This window comes from Mesoplodon mirus (assembly GCF_964341445.2).
Source record: "Mesoplodon mirus genome assembly, chromosome: 4".
NCBI classification, from domain to species: domain Eukaryota; kingdom Metazoa; phylum Chordata; class Mammalia; order Artiodactyla; family Ziphiidae; genus Mesoplodon; species Mesoplodon mirus.
The window spans coordinates 35,447,754-35,469,707 of record NC_138979.1 but is presented as its reverse complement, the minus strand read 5'-3'; the positions used below and the strand labels follow the sequence as shown (position 1 = coordinate 35,469,707).

The following is a 21,954-nucleotide window of genomic DNA, read 5'->3' as shown; positions in this document are numbered from 1 at the left end:
TTTTAAAAATGCTTCTGAAATTATCCCCATCTGAATCGGCCCTCTTTTCCCCTGGGACCTAGTTCTCTGACCTAATATGACGGACTGGATTGCTGTATACAGAAGGCCTGTCTCACTCTCAGAAGTCTAGAGTGTTTAGTTGGTGTTCCTTCATCTTGATGTGGAGAAACCTTGGTTGCCATGATTTGGAACCTCTTCATAACATTTGTGGGAGATTTTTTTTCTTTTACTAGAACAATAGGTGGAATCAATCTCTAATCCAGCAATCTGAGAGCCAGGGTGACTGGAGTACATAACCAGGTGTACATAAAACCAGGTCAGTCCAAAGCGAAAGAGAGGCATGGACATATATACAGTACCAAACGTAAGGTAGATAGATAGTGGGAAGCAGCCGCATAGCACAGGGAGATCAGCTCGGTGCCTTGTGACCGCCTGGAGGGGTGGGATGGGGAGGGTGGGATGGAGGGTGATGCAAGAGGGAAGGGATGGGGTAACAGATGTATATGTATGACTGATACACTTTGTTATAAAGCAGAAAAAAAAAGAAAAAAGAAGTGGATACCTGGGGAAGTGAATAATTGTTAGTACAAACTCTATATGCAAAAAAGAACACACACACACACACACACACACACACGGAATTATCTTAAAAATGAGAGACTGGCTACTCTAGACCCAGTGGTGTAGAAGATGACAAGAGTAATAATGAAGGCATTTAAAAAAAAAAACAAAAAAACCCCAGGTCAGTCTATGCCTGGCTAACTAGGGGAGGAGACTCGAGGAGGTGAGGAATCCCAGAACTGGGGCCAGCCTCCTATGTAGTGGGGCTGGCAGGAAAAATCCAGGGAGCAGGATGCTTTCTCAGAAGCAATCCTGGACTATACTGACCTCAGCCTCAGGGAAGCAGGGCTTGTTAGTTCTGTATCTTCACTCACTGGTCACCTGCAAATAGAGCTGCTCCAAGAGGAGGGTCTTGGTGTTTTGGGGTTTGCCAAAGGAAGCAGGACTTGGCAAACGTGTTTGTGTTTGGGGAATAATGAGAAATATCGTGTGCTTGGAATATGGGATGCAGTGTGAGCCTGGGCTGCAGGGAACAGAGCTGGAGGATGAGACAGAGCGGGTCATGGAGAGCCTGGACGTCCAGAACATGTGTCCTGAGGAATCAGTGAAGGGCTTTAAGAAGGTGGTAAAATTATAGGTAACACATTGGCTAGGAAAGGGTAGACCAAATCCTAGCAAGTGGTCATTGACCATCAGGGTAATGACGTGTGGATATATGTACCTTCCATTAGAGGATAGAATGGACCAAGAAGACAGAGGTGTATGCCTAGCACATAGCTTTAGCTATGTTAGTGTTTTAGGTATTCTGGTTGAACTGAGTTGTTGAGTCTCTGTGACAGCTTCAGTGACATTTCATGTCATTTACCTAATTCATATTTTAAAAAATTTGTTGTTAAAGATCTTAAGGTAGTATTGACCTGAAAGAATGTATTTACTGTTAAAATCTGGGTCGTTTGTCATTTCCTTAAATAACCTTTGTGGCAATGCTGGAATAAACCTTTATTTGATGTCTGGGAAGTAACATCCCAGTGGAACCTATTTTATTTTGAGTTGTTTTTAATATGGACCTGTTAATATAGCATTTCCGATAAGTGACCTTATATGTGAAATCTGTGTTTAATTGCTAACGTTTTTGCAAGACTGGTAGAGCTGTGCTGTTCATTATAAGTCACAGATTTAAGAGCTGTCAGGGAAATATTTTATGATTTGATTTATGCATGGGGATCCAAGAAGGCAATAAGTCCTCGAGTCTTTATGAGAATGTGAGCACACTTATTCCTACAATATTTTTGGCTTCTACCAGTCCTATTATATAATGAGTAAACAATATCTTTTCTGAATTTTTCATCCAAAATACTCCCTAGCTAGAACTTTACTTAGGAAAATATGACTTCCTAAGAGATCTTTAAGCCTGATAGTTTTAACCAAACAGCACAAAGTGCATTTTACCTCTTTGGATATATTTTCATAAGGTTCCTCTTTAGTGTTCCCCCCACCCCTTATAAAAAGAACTTTTATTGGGTGTTTTATTGCATAAAGTATACATGTTCATTGTATAAAACTGGGAAATATAGATGAGCAAAAGGAAGAAAGTAGGAAAGTGTTATAATTCCATTACAATTAGAAAATAAAGAAGAATCAAAACTAAGAATGCACTTGCAATCCCATTACATGAGGGAAGCTGATGGGGACCTATGAGGCTCTGCTAGGTGCTTCCAGCAGAATTAGTATGTTCCCTGGAAAGTATGTGCCCCGGCATTCCTAACCGAGGTAGAAATTGCTTCTGTCATCTCCTTGCTCTGGGTCTTTGTGTCTGTTGCCCTCAGTGACTGAGGGCTGATTCTGCCCAACCCTTCAGCCTCTCTCACGTGCTGCTCACTGTCTTGAGGGCCTGATCCATGCTCATCTTCCCCGAGCCTTGAACTTTGCAAGCCCTTGGTATACGTTTGTGTGAGAAAATTAACAAATGCATCCCGGTCTGTGAACATCGGTCAAGAACGCATATTCCTCGTGGAATAACTTAGATAAAGTCAAATATTTTTTGAAAAACAGAAGTGTAGCTCTGCTTGCAATATAGAGAGGGAAAAAAAGTAAAACGACTTCATTGAGATATCAAAAGAATGTTGTGGTCAAGTGAATCACAGCAGCAGCTGTATTCGATCCAAGATGTGAAATGCTAGCTACAAGTGATGATAGGTTGGCTGCTGCACTTGACTGGATTCCTGGTCCACAAGGGCAGGGGAGGAGCATCCATGAGCAAAAGGCAGGCCTTGTCTGGGTCAGACAGGAAGGGGTTCTGCCCGGGCTCCCCTACACCTTGGACACGTCATTCTGGAAGCTACAGTTGTTCAGCTATATAACAGGGATTGGTAATATCCACCTCAAGGGTTTGTTGAGAAGGTTAGAAAGAATGTAGGAAAATATTGGCAAGGGGTGCTCACTCTGTACATACATGGTTGCTGCTTTGTGCAAGGCCAGATTCTTCAGTTCTTTCTCCATGCCCACTTCAGTGTCTGGCCCAGAACAGGGTCACTGAGTGATATGATGTTGGTTGACTCAGACTTGGGGGAAGAAGTCTATAGATAGGGTTCAGATAACAACTTACCTTATAAAATATTAATAACTTGGAGTTTAAATAATTACTTAAGACAGCTCATGAAGATGTCTGAAAAGAAGGAATTGGGAATTAGTGGTACCCAACTTACAAACATAGAAGTTGCCTCTGCAGGGTGACCATCAGGTCAAACATGGGGCTGATATCAGTCAACCATATTTTATTGTCACTAGATTTCAGAGCTGGGGCTGGCCAAAGTGGGGCTACTAAATACAATACCTCTTCTCTCAGGAGGCTCACCACCAGCCCAAGAATATAGACCCCACCCTATGGTCCCTGATCCAGTTCCTCCTAACGGCTAGTTCCTTCCCACCCCATCACTCTTTCTGCCTCCTTGGTGTTGGTGATTGGTTTTTATTTCATATTTTTATTGTAACATTAAACTGTGTTCACCGATTCCAAGTCTGATTAGTTGGCTGCTTACTTGGCATTAGGGTCCACTTGCTATTTTCAAAAAGCAGAAATGTGCATATGGAATTCTGTAAGATTAGGGAGCTGTGTCCAGCATGTTTATCAGGGACTTGGGTGGAGCATGGAAGCTGCAAAGCTGAGCAAAGTGGCTTGTAGATGGGGTGACAGGATCAGGGTGCAAACAGATCTCAGCAGGCTGGTATTCTGGGCCAAAACCAACAAGAGGAAATTCAGTAGTGATTAATGTTAAGCCTTGCCTAAGTAAAAATGGAAGAGAGCTGGCTCTCCTGTCATTGTTTGGAAAAAGACATTATTTTGAAGAAAGATACCTTATGCTTATTGAGATATTTACTTACTACATTTACTGAGATGGTGTGTGATTCATTCTATAGATGGCATTTTATTTAAATCCTGTTGGAGTAAAAATATAATCTCCATTTTATAGATGAGTTTTAGAAAGGTTAAGAAACTTATCCAGAGTCACACAACTTTTAACCATTATGTGATATTGCCTCCATCATGAAATTCAATAAGTGGTGTGACTAAAAAGGTAGGAAGGAAGGAAGGAAGGGAGGGAGGAAGGAAGGGAGGGAGGAAGGGAGGAAGAGAAGAGGAGGGAAGAAGGAGAGATGGAAACTTAGATTTCATCAAAAGAAACCTGGGTCATAGGGACACTATGTAGTCTGTATTATTCTCAGATACATTGTTATGTTCTGGATGCTACATTTTAAAATAAAAAATGTGCAGACTGCAGAGCGCGCAGAGAGAGGAGATATTCGTGAGAGAGCCGGGACGATTGAAGGTACCAGATCGTTTGAGAAAGCTTGCAAAGGTTTCTTCTGTAGAAGAGGATGGAGACTCACTGTCCACTGCTCTAGAGGATGTAAGTTCCAGGGAAGCAGGTTCTCTGTCACTATAAAGAAGAATACACAAATATAAATGTTCAGAAATGACCCTGGGGACTCTTTGCTCAGCTCCAATGAGATTTTTTTTTTCTGAACATTTGTGTTATCATCATGCTGCTGGCATCAAAGGGAAGAGATGAGAACTGGGTAGAAATTGGGGATATTATTGCTACTCTTTGGAAAACGAAGAATGATGAGAAGGGCAGGAGGACTGGCTGGTAGGAAATAGCAGTGGGGTTTCGAAGCAAAATCTGACCATCTTCATGGCCAAGGAGAGGAGAAAAACTCAAGGATCCCTCTTGAGATGTCAGTTTCTCTGTCTTCTTAGGGGAAAAATATCTTACTGATTCAACCAAAGAAACCAAATGCCTGCATTTATAACTTGCCTATTTTAGTTATTTTAGAATCAAGATTCTTTTTTTTTTTTTTTTGTAAGTAAAGGTGGAGAAGTTATGGAAAGAAACCTGACTCTAACTATAAACTGAACAGATGGGATAGTGGGAATAAAAACAAATTAAAACAATATTGCAAAGAACTCTCAACTTTCATTTTAAAATATATATGATGATGGTTTTCAACTTTTCACATTCAACCTATCAGTATATCGAGTGACAAAATGAAAAATCAGTTTCAGCTGTGTATATTTTAAACGTTTACCTAAATGATTTGGACTCACCAACCTAAAAGCCCAGATGAGTGTATTAAACTGCTTATTGTATTTTTTATGAATTAAAACTTTATTTTATATTAAATTATAGACAGGACACAGTTCTGTTTGGTGACGTTTAGTGTAGAAAATCGAACTGAACAGTGGTCTAATTAGAACTGTAAATAGTATGGGTTTAATTGGCCCTTATTCCCGATGACAGACTTGATCAGTTGCCAGGTATTTATTCTTTCCTTTCACTTGACTGTTGCTGAAATATTGCCTCTAGTAGGGCTGCTTACTGTGCTATAAATAGGTAGCTTGGTAAGAAGCCAGGAAACCCACTGACCGGTGAGATGTGGGTGAAAATTATTGGAAAATCTCCTCCTTGCTTCCAGTCATTATTTATTCATTTCAAATTTGAAGGTCCTTTCTACAGATCCCTCTCTTAATTTAATTTTTTTTTTTTTGGTTGGATGAGGTAACTTGGCCTAAGGGCTTAAGGAAATCTGTGCAATATCTAGTTGAGTCCCATGCTTCGGTTTATTAGTATGTCAGGGTTTCCTTCATAAACTCTTCTGGTTTCCAACTTAGAACTCACCTATTAAGTCCTGTCTGACTTGAGCTTTTCTGTATGTCAACAGGATGTGGTTTTGTTTGTTTCCTTGCTTGTTTCCAATTAAAATATTAAAGTGTTGGCTTAAAAAAAACCTTAAAATTCAGAGACAAAAGAACAAAAGAATTTTAAATTTCCTAGCACCTGGAAGTAGCCACTGCTAACATTTTAATTAACCTCTTACTCATTTCCCTAGGCATGTACACATTTACCTGTATTAAATATGATATAGGCTTACATTCTTCTCTAATGATTGCCTTTTACCCTCAAAGTTTTTTTGTTTTTTGTTTTTGGCTGCATTGGGTCTTTGTTGCTGTGGGCGGGCTTTCTCTAGTTGCGGTGAGCGGGCTACTCTTTGTTGCGGTACACAGGCTTCTCATTGCGGTAGCTTCTATTTGTTGTGGAGCACGGGCTCTAGGCACCTGGGCTTCAGTAATTGTGGCACGCGGGCTCAGTAGTTGTGGCTCTCAGGCTCTAGAACACAGCCTCAGTAGTTGTGGCACATGGGCTTAGTTGCTCCGCGGCATGTGGGATCTTCCCGGACCAGGGCTCGAACCCGTGTCCCCTGCGTTGGCAGGCGGATTCTTAACCACTGCGCCACCAGGGAAGCCCCCTCAAAGTATGTTTTAAAAGAATTTTCAAAATCCATAAAAGTTCAGATATAACTAACATCTATTATAGCACCACCTGGCTTCATGGAGTTGAATGTTTTGTCATAGTTGCTTCAGATCTTTTGGGGGAGGGCTGGGAGGGGAATAAAACCTTCCGTTGGCATTCCTCTTGTGTCCTTCCCCAACAGGCTGCACGCCGAGTCCTGCTCCCTCCATCCTCAGAGGCAATTTGGTGGGTTTTCTTCCAGCCCACATACTTGTACTTTTACTACGGCATTTTCGTGTGGATGTTCATATACTTACTCCTTTATCTATAGGTGAAGAGAGAGAAAATGCTATGTGTGTTTTTATTTTAATGTAATTCAGTCTATCAGTCTTTTGCTTTGGGGTTTCTACCTTTGTTGACACATTTAGGACACTCTTTGTTACATCAAGCCTGTATGACTTTTAATCTATAGCTTTTTTAGTATTTTATGGGTTCAACATTCAAAATATTAATTTCTGGAATATATCTGAATTCATTTTGATGTCTTTTGTGAAGAAGTTATCTATTATTTTCTTTTAAACCATTCATCACACCGACTTGTGGTTGGGTTCTATGTTATGTCCTTATACTTGAGTCTGTTTCTGGACTCTTCTCTTTCTTACCTTAATAGATCTGAATGCTTATTGCTATGCCAATTCTATACTGTTTGAATTGAGGCAATTTCCCTCTAATTTCCCTTCTTGTACAGTTTTTTTCTTGGCTCTTGTAGACATTTACTCCACCAGATGAACTTTAGAATCATTTTGTTAGGGTCTAAAAAAATCCCCTTTGGGATTTTGATTGGAGTTATCATAAATTTATAGATTAATTTGGAGAGAATTAACATTTTACAGTATTGAGTCCGGCTATTTAGGACTACGTGTTTCTCCATTTATTCGAGTCTACTTTAGGCCTCTTCGTAATGTTTTGTACATCATTTCTTTTCATATCTATATCCATCTATATATTTAAAAAATTTTAACTCCCCCTGTTCTCTTTTCTTTAGAGTATCTTGATATAAGTCAATGGTGGCAAGTCCAGAAGACAAATTAATCCAAACAGCATTCATAATTGAACTTTCTCTATTTTCTTGGACCCTGAAGCTTTATCTACTTTGTTTTCTTGGGGTGAAGCCTCTCTCAAGAGGTTCCACAAATCCTCATGCAAAAAGGTTTCTTTGGAGTAAGCACCAGTCTATATGACAGACAATGGAGAGAATTTCTTAGGTACAATTCTCCTAAGAGAATTTCTTAGGACCCTGCTATGTAAGTTATAAAAACAAAATAATAATATTATTATTTATATTTAGCCAATGTACTTAAATTTTGAAATGATAAAATTTCAAATTTAAAACTGGGCTTAGAAGCCATCTGGACAAAACCTTCGTAAGGTGGAAAGGTACTCATGTGTCATGAGTTTCCATATAAAACTATCTTGTGTGTGTGTGTGTGTGTGTGTGTGTGTTTTAATGTAGCCATTCCAAAACAACGCATTTTTAGGCAACTTTAGTCTTTGTGAACAGCTTAGAGTAAGACTCTGGAAAAACTGGGAAAGCTTTTGGGATATTTCTAGCATTTTGTCTATAATTTATTGTGTTTTTTCACATTACAGACTTCAAGAAATACTCATTCGGATGAAGACAAAGATAGCAACTGGGATGCTTGGGGTGACTGGAGTGACTGCTCCCGGACTTGTGGGGGAGGAGCGTCCTATTCTCTGCGGAGATGTTTGACTGGCAGGTAAGTGGTGGCTTTTCCTGTTCTTCTCTGTGGGGTGTTGGCGCCTTTGGGTGGGTGAGGTTGGGAAGACAACTGGGCTTCTTGGCTTTGGAAGGCACCATGATGGTGGTGTAAGTTACCAAGTTACCATATTTAAGTTACCTCAAATTACCGTATTTAAATAGTAATGGCCGCATTTTCATGAGTGTGGCCATACCCCTTCACATGAGACTCCCAGCTTGCAGCAGCTGGTGCACTCCACACTTTGGGCTTTAAGGGAGGGGAGGCCGGCATGATAAGTCACTGGCCCAAAGTTGTTGAGACCTGGGGTAAGAGGTCAAGTCTTCTGTGTTCCACCCTTGAGTTGTTGCCATTTTAATCACTTTCGGTTCACTTTCTCTGAGCAACCCATTGATTAAGAAGGTAATGCAAGGTCTGTGCTTCCATCTTAGAAATGTTTATGTTAAGCAACATTTGTTAAAATGTAAGATCAGCTTCTTAAGAAATAAACATACATTGTAAGAAACCCACAGTTATCATTGCTCTTGAGACAATTTGAAGTAATTCTTCACGGGGTAATGTCAGTCCTAGCCAAGGATTTTTACCTGAGCTCTCAGATAAGACAGAACCCCAAGTGGATGGAACCAGATGTGCTGGTTCTGGACAAAAGAAGTCTCCAAGATCATGGCAGCTAACTTCAGTTTGGGGATGTTGTCCGGTGAAAGAGGGAATGGACGTTCCCTGAATGTGTAAGGTATAGAGCAGAAATGCTCTGGATTCCATCAAGGTCGCTGTTTTATGGCATATTAAAGAGTGACCACGTACATTCTCATTTCCTTGAGACAGCACAGAGCAGGGAAGATGTGAGACTGTAGACATGGCCTTTGAGAAGGAGGACTCTGAGTCCACTCCAGGAAAGTGTGGGAAGGCTTCTGGAGTTAGTGTTGGTGTCATTATCTTAGGGCAAGTTCTGACTCAGAGCTTGGAACCCTAAGTAAATGGTTGAAGAACTGAGTCCGGGGATTAGTCCCGCAATGACAAAGTGGTATATAGCTGCTTCTTCTGTGTTACCTTGGTGAGGAAATAAAGGCCCTCTAAGTGTGTCATACCATATGGATGTTGCATTGTACTGGGATGTATTTATCCTGGTGAGGTTTGTAATAGGGGGCCTGTGCTCCTGTGGGCAAGGGTCAGGGAGGGTCTTCTTAGGTAGGGAGCAAGTTCTTACCCACTGCTGGTCAGTCATTTGAGGGAGAGGTTTCTAGCATGGAGACTGGCATGGGAAGGTGAGATTTTGGCATCTCAATCCAAATCTGAGGGATCTGAATAATTTGCAATGAATGGTAGGGTTCAGGTGGGAAGAGAGTGGGGTTTATTTGTGTTTGTCTTTTCTTTATGGTATGTACCACCCCAGTCACCAACTAAATATAAAAGCCAAACCCCTCATAGTAGAGCATTTTATGATTCCTTGACATTCATCCCTCATGCCCTGCCCTCAAAATATAAAAATCCATATCCTGTGATAAATGGCAAGGTAATTATTAGGAATAATAGAAGGGATGAGGCTACTTAAGCTCAAAATTTTGAGCTCAGTCAAGGTTCTATTTGAATCACCGGTATAAATGGTCCTTATTCAGCATCAAACATCACTTAAACAACAAAAATTCCATAAATTCTACTTATTCACTGGCAAAAGAGATAAAGGCAAAATTTTTAAAAAGATGGTATGTACTTGTATCTGTTAAAAAAATTTAGAGGAATATATCGATATTAAGGATCATGAATGGCCACTTTCATCTTGTTGTCATACAACCAAAATGCTTCCATGTCTGTTATTTTATCAATTTAAAAAATTACTTTGATTTTGCCTAGAATATGACTTTGCCAAGTGATCTATCTCAGTGTGTGTGTGCATTTGTGTCTTCTGTTTCCTAACCGGGGTCGACTGCTACTGGAAAGCCTTTGGGGTAGGAAGGGCTACTGCTCAGCCTCTTCTGCCTTCTCTGTACTTACTCAGAAAAGGAGATTTGGGCAAGAGGAGAGGAGAAGGAGGAGGGGAGTTCTGCCTTGACTTTAGTGACCAGGTATTGATGTTCTCTGGTTTAGTAGGTGTTTAAAGCCAGCTTCATCTATCGTGAGCACTTTGATGGATTTTTCTGAGACAGTGTCTCCTCCTTCCCCTGAGTCCCTTGGGATCCTCGCCTGCAATTCGCTTGAGATGTGGTATTCGCAATCCTCTGACTTGGTAACATTGCTCTTTCCTAATCTTGGACACCTAGGCATACTCCCAGCTTCTTCCTGTTTATGTCTACTCACCCCTTCAGCAGCTGTCTTGGTATGTTCGTTCCTAAGACAACCCCTTGCTGGCTCTCTTGCATGCGGCCCACATCTGGTTCACTGGAAACCCTCCTGTGAACTTTGCTAAACAAACTCTCCAGTTCTAGGAGCCAATGCAGCAGCACCTGCTCTGCTTACACAGGCCACTGCAGCTGAGCTCTCAACCCTTAAATTTCTCAGGTGTGAATTAGACACCAACCAACTGCAAGAGGCACGTGTCAGCTGGTGTCCCTAAAATTTCTTCCTCTCAATTGGGGGTTAGCAGATTGAAGCCCTCATCCCTTCTCTTTCTGTTGGAGCAGGGTGAGGGGTAGGCTCATAGCATAGATTTCTCAAAGAAATCTTCAGAAATCCTTATACTATCTAAGTCTCCAGCTCCAAGATGCTTTTTATACCTTGGTGTGGGTAAGGAGTTTAACAACTGTGAGTTAAACTAACACAGAGCCTGTCCTCATGGTTCTTGTAATCTAGGGGGACAAACAATAAACAAGTATGTAATCAAATTATGTGTGATTAAAATTTGTGTCAAGGGGGTAGATAACAGCTATCCAGGGAAGTCCTCTGTGCCGAGGGTCTATGCTGAGACCCAACTGCTGAGAGGAGGTCAATTATATGAAGGGTGGAGGGTTATGGGACATAAAATCCAGATACTGAGGCCAGCATATGTAAAGGTGCTGGAGCAGGAAATGAAAAGCAGGTTTTATGCCTAAAAGACAATAGACAGGGGAGAAAGCAGAATGGGCCAATGTTGGAGAAGAAGGTAAAGAATCTGATTCTCAGACTTTTGGATTTCAAATACTAGTAAATTGTTCAAAAAAAGCATATTTGGAACTAATATAGGTTGTCAGTTTTTTATTTGGTCAAATAAAGACAAAAATAAAAACAAACAAACAAAAAACTCACCTATGGTCTACCATCACAGACTTTTCAGGAAAGAATTACAATCAGAATCTTTTCATTTTAACATTAAAAAGTAGGACATAATCTTAGATTGAAAGACCTGCCTTTAAATTGAATTCATGTAGCTTTATAGAAATTTACTTTTTTGCCCTTATTTGTCTCACTTCACTTTGGACCATACTTTGGATGTAATAAAAACTCTTACAGATATTAGCAATCTAATGATGGGTAATTGGGAACCAGAAATTGAGGAGTAAAACATAATCATGGACTTAGAACTTGAGACTGCAAGATCCCTGCAAGTAAGCGATATGCAGAAAAATGACTTTATCTGAGCCACATTTTTCATCCTAGTATTCACCAATTTTTAAGCAGTAAAAGGCAGAAAAGCCAAGCAGAAAGCGGCTGCTAAGAGGCTGAGAAATTAAGCAGATTTATTGGCAGTTTCATAGTCCTGGGACATACAAATTTGAGTTCAAAGCCCTGGTAAACATCTCAGGTGATCAGTTTGTATCCATGAAGGACTATACCCTAGGAGAAAGGGAAAACCAATCCTAAATAGACTAGATATTAGAAAGACTGAAACCTAGTCTTGAATTAGCTCAACCCTAATTTGACTAATAAAATTTGTTGTTATTCCAACTGCCTCCAAGAAACTTTAAAAAAGACACCCTGGAGGAAGATGACACCAACCAGAGATTATACAAGTTTTTATAGATCATGCCAATGATTCAATAAAACATTGCCAATCTTACCATGATACAAGAGCAAGAGGAAAAACAGATGATAGAAACAGGTGCTAGAGTTATTGGACCTGTGTGTTAACAAAACAAAACAAAAACCCTGTAATAAATATTTATGAGAATAGATAACAGAATACAGGATTTCATCAGAGAACTGGAATCCATAAAATTGAATCATATGGGAATTTGAGAATAGAAGCAAGTGATAACTAAAATTATGTACTAAATAGATGGCCATAATAGCAGATTAGAAACAGTAGAAGAGAGTATAGTTTTGTAGAAATATCCAGGCTAAATTATAGGGTGGGGGGAAAACACAGAACATAGAATAAGGGATGTATGGAACAAGATGAAAAGGTCTAAACCATGTATAATTGGAGTCCTAAAAGGAAAAGAGAGATAGAGAATAGGGTAGAAGTACTATTTGAAGTGATAGTAACCAAGAATTTCCCCAAATTTCCAAAAGTTATTGCTATAAAGATATCAAGCCACAAATTCAAGAAACTCTGCACACCCTAAAGAGAATAAATATGCATAAACACATTATGGTAAAATCTTAAAAGAAGCCAGAGAAAAAAGACACATTACCATCAAAGGAGAAAAGATAATGTTGACTGCTAACTTCACATTAGAATATAATGAAATTACCTAACATCTTGAAAGAAAATAACTATTACAATGGAATCCTCTATCTAACAAAAATATCCTTTGAGTGTGAAGGTGAAATAAAGATGCTTTGAGACAAACAAAAACTGAGATAATTCTTTACTATCTGGCTTGTGCTAAAAGAATTGCTAAAGGGAGTTATCCAGGTAGAGGGAAAATGATCCTATAGGATCATTATTAAAGAAATAATAGCAATTTAAAAAAATCTACTAATATGTGTATATGTATACTTACGTGTATGTATGTGTATATGTGTGTGTGTGTGTGTGTGTGTGTGTGTTTATCTCCAAATATCAGGGATCTAGATTAGAATTAGGGTTTAATCAAGTCCTTTGTTAATTCAGTTCTCACTCTCCATGGGAAAAATGCCTTTCTTCTGTTTGGGTAAGAATCATTGCTTTAAATCTATTGCAGCTTTGTATCAATATGGAGAATGAATAGAAGCTGCAGTGGAAGGCATTTGTGGGAAGGAACATTGCCTTTCTGCTAATGAATTTTTGTGGCTTTCCTTTATTTGGAGATAATCTCTGCAGTACCTACATTTCCCTTAACCCTTCCAGAGTACCCCAGCCCATACAGGCACTGAGTGTTTCACAGGGCCCCCTATCCAGTTGGCTCTTACATGCATCTACATTTTTGTCTTATACTAGCCACTCCCATGGCATTGATTGCCAGGAGTTCTGGCTACATCATCTGTCAATTTGATTTAGTGAGTATTGGTGGGTTCTCCTGTGTATCTGTTCCACTTACTTCAAAGGCAGCCTTCTCTTTTGTGTATAGTGAATAGTATATTTGTATACCATCCTTTAATTTAGTCTTGTTCACATGCATGTTGAAGTTTCTGGCTTGTGTATAGCCTGTATGAATTTCAAGCTATGATGGAGAGTTGTTGACTTATTAATATACTTTGTTGGTCATTTCACTAGGCATTTATAAGGGGGAAAGAGTTCAATATATGTGCTTGGCTTACCATCACTATTTAAAATCTTTCATTCTCTCTTTTCTTTTATGCTTTTTTTTGCTGAAATTTTACCTCTGGTAATTTGGAAATATATATGTGTACATATACATATGTGTACATATATATATATCCTGTTTTTATATTACTGATGATTAAATTTAAGATGTTTGAAAGCCATACTTTAATAATTGCTTTATAACTGTCAATGCCAATAATAAAATGCTAGTTTCTTTTGATTTCTATTTGTAAGCTGATGCATATTTTATGCTTTTCTTCTTCATTCCTACTCTTTGGGGCTTTGTTATTATAATCTGGGATCTTATACTCAGTTTCTTGGCACCATTTATTCCCTTTATATCTTTTCTTTCATAATCATATTCCAAACTATCATTGAAACTTAATTGTGTTTGTGTGCATACATTATTTCAGTGTTCATTGTCAGTATTTTCAGTTCTAAATTCCGAATCATCACTTTGTTTGCAGGGATATGTTTTGAGCTGTGCTTCTGGAATTTTAATGCACATATGAATCACCTAGGGATCTTGTTGAAATATAAACTTTGATTCAGTAGGTCTGGAGTGGGATCCAAGATCTTTCATTTCTAACGAATCCCCAGGTAATGTCAATGCAGCTTGTCCATGGACCACACTTCAAGCAGCAAGACTTTATAGCCTTCTTAATTTCAGGAAAAAGTTGTGGGTCTTATACTTTATGAGTCCTTATATAATATATCTGAAAATGTCTTTCACTTGACTTCACAAATAAGCAGTGAATGGCTTATTTCGGTATAAAATTCCTGAGACACAAATTTTCCCTCTCAAGATTCAGAAGTTCTTTTTTCATAAAATTTGATATACAGTGTTGCTCACAGACCTCTCAAGCTGGCTTAATTTTTTTGTCTTCTTTGGTAGATAACCTATTTGTTCTGCCTGGCTGCCTATAGAAGGCTGTATTTTTCCCTTAGGAGTTTGACAGTGTTTCATCTAGCTATCAGTCTCTTTTCATTTATTTTTCCTTGGCACATGGTGGCCACTTTTGTTGTACAGATTTAGATCTTTCTTTATTGTAGGAAAAATTTTCTTCTCTTGTATCATTTACTGTTGGTTCTTGCCTCTTTATTCTGTCCTCTTCTCCATGAACACTTGTTATTTCTGTTTGTCTTCTACTTTTACTCTAGTCACTTTCATCTGTTGTTTATTTTCCTGTGTGTTTAAGAGTGCTTTTCAAGATCCTTGCCCCTTGAATTTTTCTCTGATTTATTTTCTAATGATGTTTCAAAATGCTCCTATGGTGTATTTGTTACCTTACCTTCTTTCCTTCATTTTAAACCTGGCCCTTCTTTGTGCACCTATTGTCTTAATCATCTGCATCTTATCACGTATACTTTTGTGTCTTTTTTTAGTGTGGTATCTGGTTAATTCTTACTTATTCTTCAAGGTCATCCTCATTTAGGAAACCTATCTTGACATCTTGGTCTAAATTTGATGTTCCTCTTTTGTGCTTCTTATTATTATACTCCTTTTAGGGAAAGGACATTTACTTCACCACCCTAAGGTCTAACATCTAACATATGATTAGGACCCACACAGTGTTAATTGAATGAGTAAATAAGTGAATGTGTGCTCACCTATCACTTCACATCTTTTGTCAATGCTCTTATTTCTGTCTAAAGCATCCTTTTTCTCCTTTTGGTTGTTAACAACACATAGTTGACCTTGGAAAGTCCATTGAGTCTCCATTTCTTCCTTAAAGCATTTGTTGGCAGTTTCTACCATTTACTAGGTTAGGTGCAGTTCTTCTGTATTTCTATAGGATCTTGTGAACATACTTTTATCAGAGTGTTTATTTCATTGTGTTGTTTTGTTATTTTTCTATTTCCACAATTGAAAAAACATTTTAGGTGGCATACATGGTGTCTTTCTTCTCTTTATTCTGTGTCCAACATTACTACTGATGTGTAGAGGAAATTTAGTATATTTTATTCCATAAATAAATAGATGAATGAATTAATAAATCCCAAGACTGATAAAAAAGCCTGCTTGACTACAGTATGGGTCTGTGGGATAGGTAAAGATGCGTAATTTTGTGAAGAATATTGAAAGCTATGTTGGAGAATATAGACTTTTGATGAAGATATATTTTTTTAATTTTAATTTTTGTTGATTATTTTTTAAAAGATGTTTATGTATATATTATTCAGATATTAGACTTACTGTTTTCCTCTCTTTGCCCATTTGCTCTACTTTCTGGGAGATTTGCCTAAACTTATTTTCCAATTCTGTAAGTATTTTCTCTCTCCCTTTTTTCCTCTTTCTCTGTTTTCTTCTTAAATATTTTTTGTTCCTTGAATTATTTTTTTTAACAAAAGCAGTCTGTCCCTGATTCTCAGATGCAGTATCTTCTCTTTTCTCTCTGAGCATACAAAAAGACTTTTGTGGGGCAGGGTTGGGGGGAGTTTTCTTCTCCCTGCATAGTCTCAATTCTTTCCAAATTACTGTTTTCTGTGTTGTTTTTGTCACTGTATTTCATGTTAGAGAACTTTCTGAGATTTCTGGTGATCCTTATTTTGTTTTGTTTTGTTTTGTTTTGTTGTTGTTGTTGTTGATGTTTAAGGAAAAGAGTTGCCAGCTTAATTTTAAGGAGATGTGGCTGGTCTATCTCATTGCCTGATGATGTTTTTAGGTATTTTATTTTGGGCTGCTCTGATTTCTCAGACAAAGATCCTCTGATTCCAATATTCTAGGAACCAAGTGGGGAATAAAGCTGGGCTCAAATTGATTTATAGGTTTATTTCACTCAAAATTCTAGCAAGGTTTTTTTATGTAGATTAAACAAGATTATTCTAAAATTTATACGGAAAGGCAAAGCCACAGAATACCTAAAACAATTCTGAAAAAAAAATAGAGTAGAAGGAATCAGTCTACCTGTTATCAAGACTTATACAGCTACAGTAATCACAACTGTGGTATTGGTGGTAATGGCACCTAGATCAGTGGGAGAAAATATTTGCAAACCACATATCTGATAAAGGACTAGGATCTACATTAAGGACTTTAAAAAATTAACAATTAAAAAAAAACAATCCGGGCTTCCCTGGTGGTGCAGTGGTTGGGAGTCTGCCTGCCGACGCAGGGCACACGGGTTCGTGCCCCGGTCAGGGAGGATACCACATGCCGTGGGGCGGCTGGGCCGGTGAGCCATGGCCGCTGGGCCTGCGCGTCCGGAGCCTGTGCTCCGCGACGGGAGAGGCCGCAGCGGTGAGAGGCCTGCGTACCGCAAAAAAAAAAAACCAAAAAAAACAATCCAATTAGAAAATGAATAAAAGACCTGAACAGATATTTCACCAAAGAGGATACACAAATGTCAGATAAGTACATGAAAATGTGCTTATTATCTCTAGCTGTTAGGGAAATGCAAATTAAAGCCACAATCAGACATTATTTATTACATACCTATCAGAATACCTTTTTTTTTTTAAGTGACAACATGAAATGCTGGCAAGAATGCAGATAAACTGGATCACTCATACACTGGTGGTGAGAATGTAAAATAGTACAGCCACAGGCAGTTTCTTAATAAAATAAACATGCAACTACCATACAACCCAGCAGTTGTACTCCTGGGCATTTATCCCAGAGAAATGAAGACTTGTTTTCCCATGAAAACCTGAATGTTTTTAGCAGCTTTACTCATAATATCCAAAAAATGGAAACAACCCAGATGCCCTTTAGTGGGTGACTAGTTAAACAAACTATAGTATATCCATATCATGGACTACTACACAGCAGTAAAAAGAAATGAACCACTGATACAGGTGATGACCTGGATGAATCTCCGAGAATTATGCTGAGGTACAAAAAGCCATTCCCCAAAGGTTACATACCATATGATCCCATTTATATAATATTATTAAAATGGCAAAAATTATAGAAATGGAGAACAGATCAGTAATTGCCTGGTATTAAAGAAGAGTTGGGGGTAGTTAGAAAGAAGGTATGACTATAAGAGGCAACTTGAGGGATATTTGGGGTAATAGAAGTGTTCTGTATTCTGACTGTATTAATGTAAATATCCCGGTTGAGTTATTGTAACACAGTTTTACAAGATGTTATCATTTGGGGAAACAGGGTCATAGGATTTCTTTTCATTATCTTACAGATCAATGTGATTTACAATTATTTTAAAATAAAGTATTTAATTTATTTTAAAAAACACCTAGAAAGGCCAGGTAAAATAGGACATAAATCTTTTTTAGGTAAAGTTGAATGGAGCGATATTCCATTTTCATGGATAGGAAAGCTAAATATGGTCAAGATGTCAGTTTCTCCCAACTTGATCTTTAGATCCAATGCAATCTTGGTCAAAATCCCAGCATAATATTTTGTGGATAACAGCAAACTGATTCTAAAGTTTATGTGGAGAGGCAAAAGACCCAGCATAGTCCACGCAATATTGAAGGAGAATAGTCAGAGGACTAAAACTACCCGACTTCAAGACTTACTATAAAGGTACAGAAATCAAGACAGTGTATTATTCTTGAAGGGACAGACAAATGGATCAATGAAACAGAATAGACAGCCCAGAAATAGACCTCCATAAATATAGTCAACTGATCCTTGACAAAGGAGCAAAGGCAATACAATGGAGCAAAGATAGTCTCTTCAACAAATGGTGCTAAAACTACTGGACATCCACATGCAAAAAACTGAATGTGGACACAAACCTTACAGTAACTCAAAATATATAAAAGAACTAAATGCAAAACACAAAACTATAAAACTCCTAGAAAATAACCTAGGAGAAAACCTTAGATGACCTTAGGTATGGCAGTGACATTTTAGATGCAACACCAAAGGCATGATCCATGAATAAAGTAATTGATAAGCCAACTTCATTAAAATTAAAAACTTCTATTCTGCAAAAGATAATGTCAAGAGAATGAGAAGACAAGCCATAGACTTGGGGAAAATATTTGCAAAAGACATATTTGATAAAGGACTGTTATCCAAAATATACAAAGAACTTGTAAAACTGAACAATATGAAAACAAACAACCCAATTAAAAAATTGGGCAGGGCTTCCCTGGTGGTGCAGTGTTTGAGAGTCCGCCTGCAGATGTAGGGGACACGGGTTTATGACCCGGTCCGGGAGGATCCCACATGCCATGGAGCGGCTAGGCCCGTGAGCCATGGCCGCTGAGCCTGTGCGTCTGGAGCCTGTGCTCTGCAACGGGAGAGGCCACAGCAGTGAGAGGCCCGCAAAAAACAAAAAACAAAAAACAAAAAAAAACTGGGCAAAGACCTTAACAGACACCTCACCAAAGAAGATATGTAGATGGCATATAAGCACATGAAAAGATGCTCCACATCATCTGTCATCAGGTAACTGCAAATTAAAATAACGAGAGACCACTACACACCTATTGGAATGGTCAAAATCTGGAACACTGACCACAGCAAATGCTGGTGAGGGTGTGGAATAACAGGAACTCTCATTCATTGCTAGTGGGAATGCAAAATGGTACAGCTACTTTGGAAAACAGTAAGATGGTTTCTTACAAAACTAAACATACTCTTACAATATGAGTGAGTGTTCATGCTCCTTGGTGTTTGCCCAAGGTAGTTAAAAACTTATGTCCACACAAAGACCTGCACACAGATGTTTATAGCAACTTTATTCATAATTGCCAAACTTGTAAGCAACCAAGATGTCCTTCAGTAAGGTGAATGGATAAATAAAATGTACATCCAGACAATGGAATGTTATTCAACACTAAAAAGACGTGGTCTATCAAGACATAGAAAGACATGGAGAAAATTTAAATGCATATTACTAAGTGAAAGAAGCCAATCTGAAAAGGCTGCATACTATATGATTCCAACTATATGACATTCTTGAAAAGGCAAAACTATGAAGACAGTAAAAAGATCAGTGGTTGCCAGGGGTTAAGAGTCGGGGGTGGGGGTGATGAGTAGATGGAATACAGAGGATATTTAGGGCGGTGAAAATACTCTGTATGATACCATAATGATGGACACGTGTCATACATTTTTTCAAACCCATGGAATATCCAACTCCAAGCATGGACCCTAATGTAAACTATGAACTTGGGGTGATTAGGATGCGTCAATGTAGGTTCATCAATTGTAGCAAAGGCACCACTCTGGTGGGGAATGTTGATAATGGGGGAAGCTATGCGTGTGTAAGGGCAGGTGATATATGGGAAATATCGGTGCTTTCCCCTCAATTTTGCTGTGAACTTAAAACTGTTCTAAAAAAATTGTCTTAATAAAAAAACAGTAAAGTTGAACATACAAGAAATTAAATGAAATCTACAGAGCCAAAAAACAAAGAGGAAACTGAGGGCCAGACCAGTAAGTGCATAACTGATTTTGTGCCTACCCTGGGGATGGAGATGGGATTTACTGGTCTCTAGAACTCAGGCTTTTGAGTTTTAATCCCTTCACAGTCACAGGAGATCAAGTCTTGTGTGTATATGAGGCACAGTATAGGAACTCCAGCCCTAACTTAAAGACAGGACTGTTGAGGTCTATATACTTACTAAACAGATGGACTGGAAAAAAATAAAAGCCATACACCAACATAGGGAATTTAAAGATATTGGTCTCAACATTAAATGAAAAAAATTTTCCACTTCGAAACAATGGACCTACTCTCCCAAGAATTTGAAGTGCATGCATATTGATCTACATATGTTGTATATATTGAGTTGGATGTTTATATCCCATTTGATTGTGGAAGCCTTGAGGTGAGAAATTAATACGAAAAGTAGTCTTGACAGCCCTGAGGTTACTGCAGTAGTAAAAGATATGGAGAGACAGGTCACCAAGCCAGGCTGTATAGGATTCCTATCCCTATCAATAGAGCCCTGCTTATGATAAGCTTGCAATCTAAAATAGATAATACACATGTAAATATTTGCAATGAATAAGCACCAGCAGGCACAGCATGGAATATTTAAGAGAGAAAAGTCATACAGTTATCTAAATCGATGCAAAAGTGGTATTTGATATAATGAACACATTCATAATTGAAATGAAAAATCTTCGTACACTAGGAATAGAGATGTACTCTCTTAGTCTATAGAATGTTACTGCATTTTCTTTAATATTAGATATGAGATAAGAATGGCTACTGTCATTGTTTATATTCATTATTGTACATGAGGTCCTAGTCAGTATAATAAGGCAAGAAAAAGAGATACAAAGTATAACAATTAGGAAGAAGCAAAACTCTCATTATTCATAGACTACCTGATTGTCTAGACAGAATATCCAAGAGTATCTACACATAAAATAATAGGACTAATGAAAGAATTCATTAAGATTATTGGAAACAAAGTTAGTGCACAAATAACAACTATATTCTTACACAGTAGGAAAAACTAATAAGAAAGCAAGTTTCAAAAGGACACTGCTTTTGCTACTTAAAAAATATAAGATACCTTGTAATAAATTCAATAAAAGATATACAAGGCCTTTATGAAATATTTAAAAGCTCACCTAAATAAATGGAGATATATAATATGTTCATATTAGGAAGCCTCAATATCATAAAAATGCCAGTTTCTCCTAAATTATATTTATATTAAATGTAATTTCAGGAGTCATGGAAGTGCAAAAATAATAAAAACAATTTTGGAGGAGAACAAAAGATTTGCCCAAACACTAACATTAAAAAAAAATTTAACTATAGTAGTAGGACGGGCACAAATAGGCCAATGTAGCAAAATCAAGAGCCCAGAAACAGAAACATGCATATGTAGGATTTCAAGATGTCATGAAAAATTTGTGTAATTACACCTTAAACTAATCTAATGTTATATGCCAATTATACCACAATTTAAAAAATGGTGGAGAAAAGATGAATATTCAATACATGAGGTTCAAATATGATTATTAATATCCAAAGGAAAATATTAGAAAATGTCAATCTATTAAAGAATAAATTCCAGGTGGATTAAAATCTACTTATGAAAAGCAAATCTTGAAAACATTTAGAAGAAGAATATATAGGAGAATATCTGTATGATCTCTGGGTAGTGAATTATTCCTTAACTAAGACAAAAAGAGCATAAGTTGGGAAGGAAAATATTTATAAGTTTAAGCAGGCTTTGTATTGTAAAAATATATACTATAAACCAAAAGAAGAGCATAGAATGGGATAAAATCTTGATAATGAATATAACCAATAAGGGATTAGTGTCTGAGATATTTAAA

The 21,954-nt window shown here is 37.9% G+C and overlaps 1 protein-coding gene across 1 annotated transcript in view; it reads left to right on the top strand.

Moving 5' to 3' along the window:
* ADAMTSL3 (ADAMTS like 3) overlaps window positions 1-21,954 on the top strand; it is a 394,591-nt gene that overhangs the window by 121,498 nt on the left and 251,139 nt on the right. Inside the window, 1 exon segment of the mRNA XM_082617479.1 lies at window positions 8,001-8,128. Within this exon segment, the coding sequence (XP_082473605.1) occupies window positions 8,001-8,128 (128 nt within the window).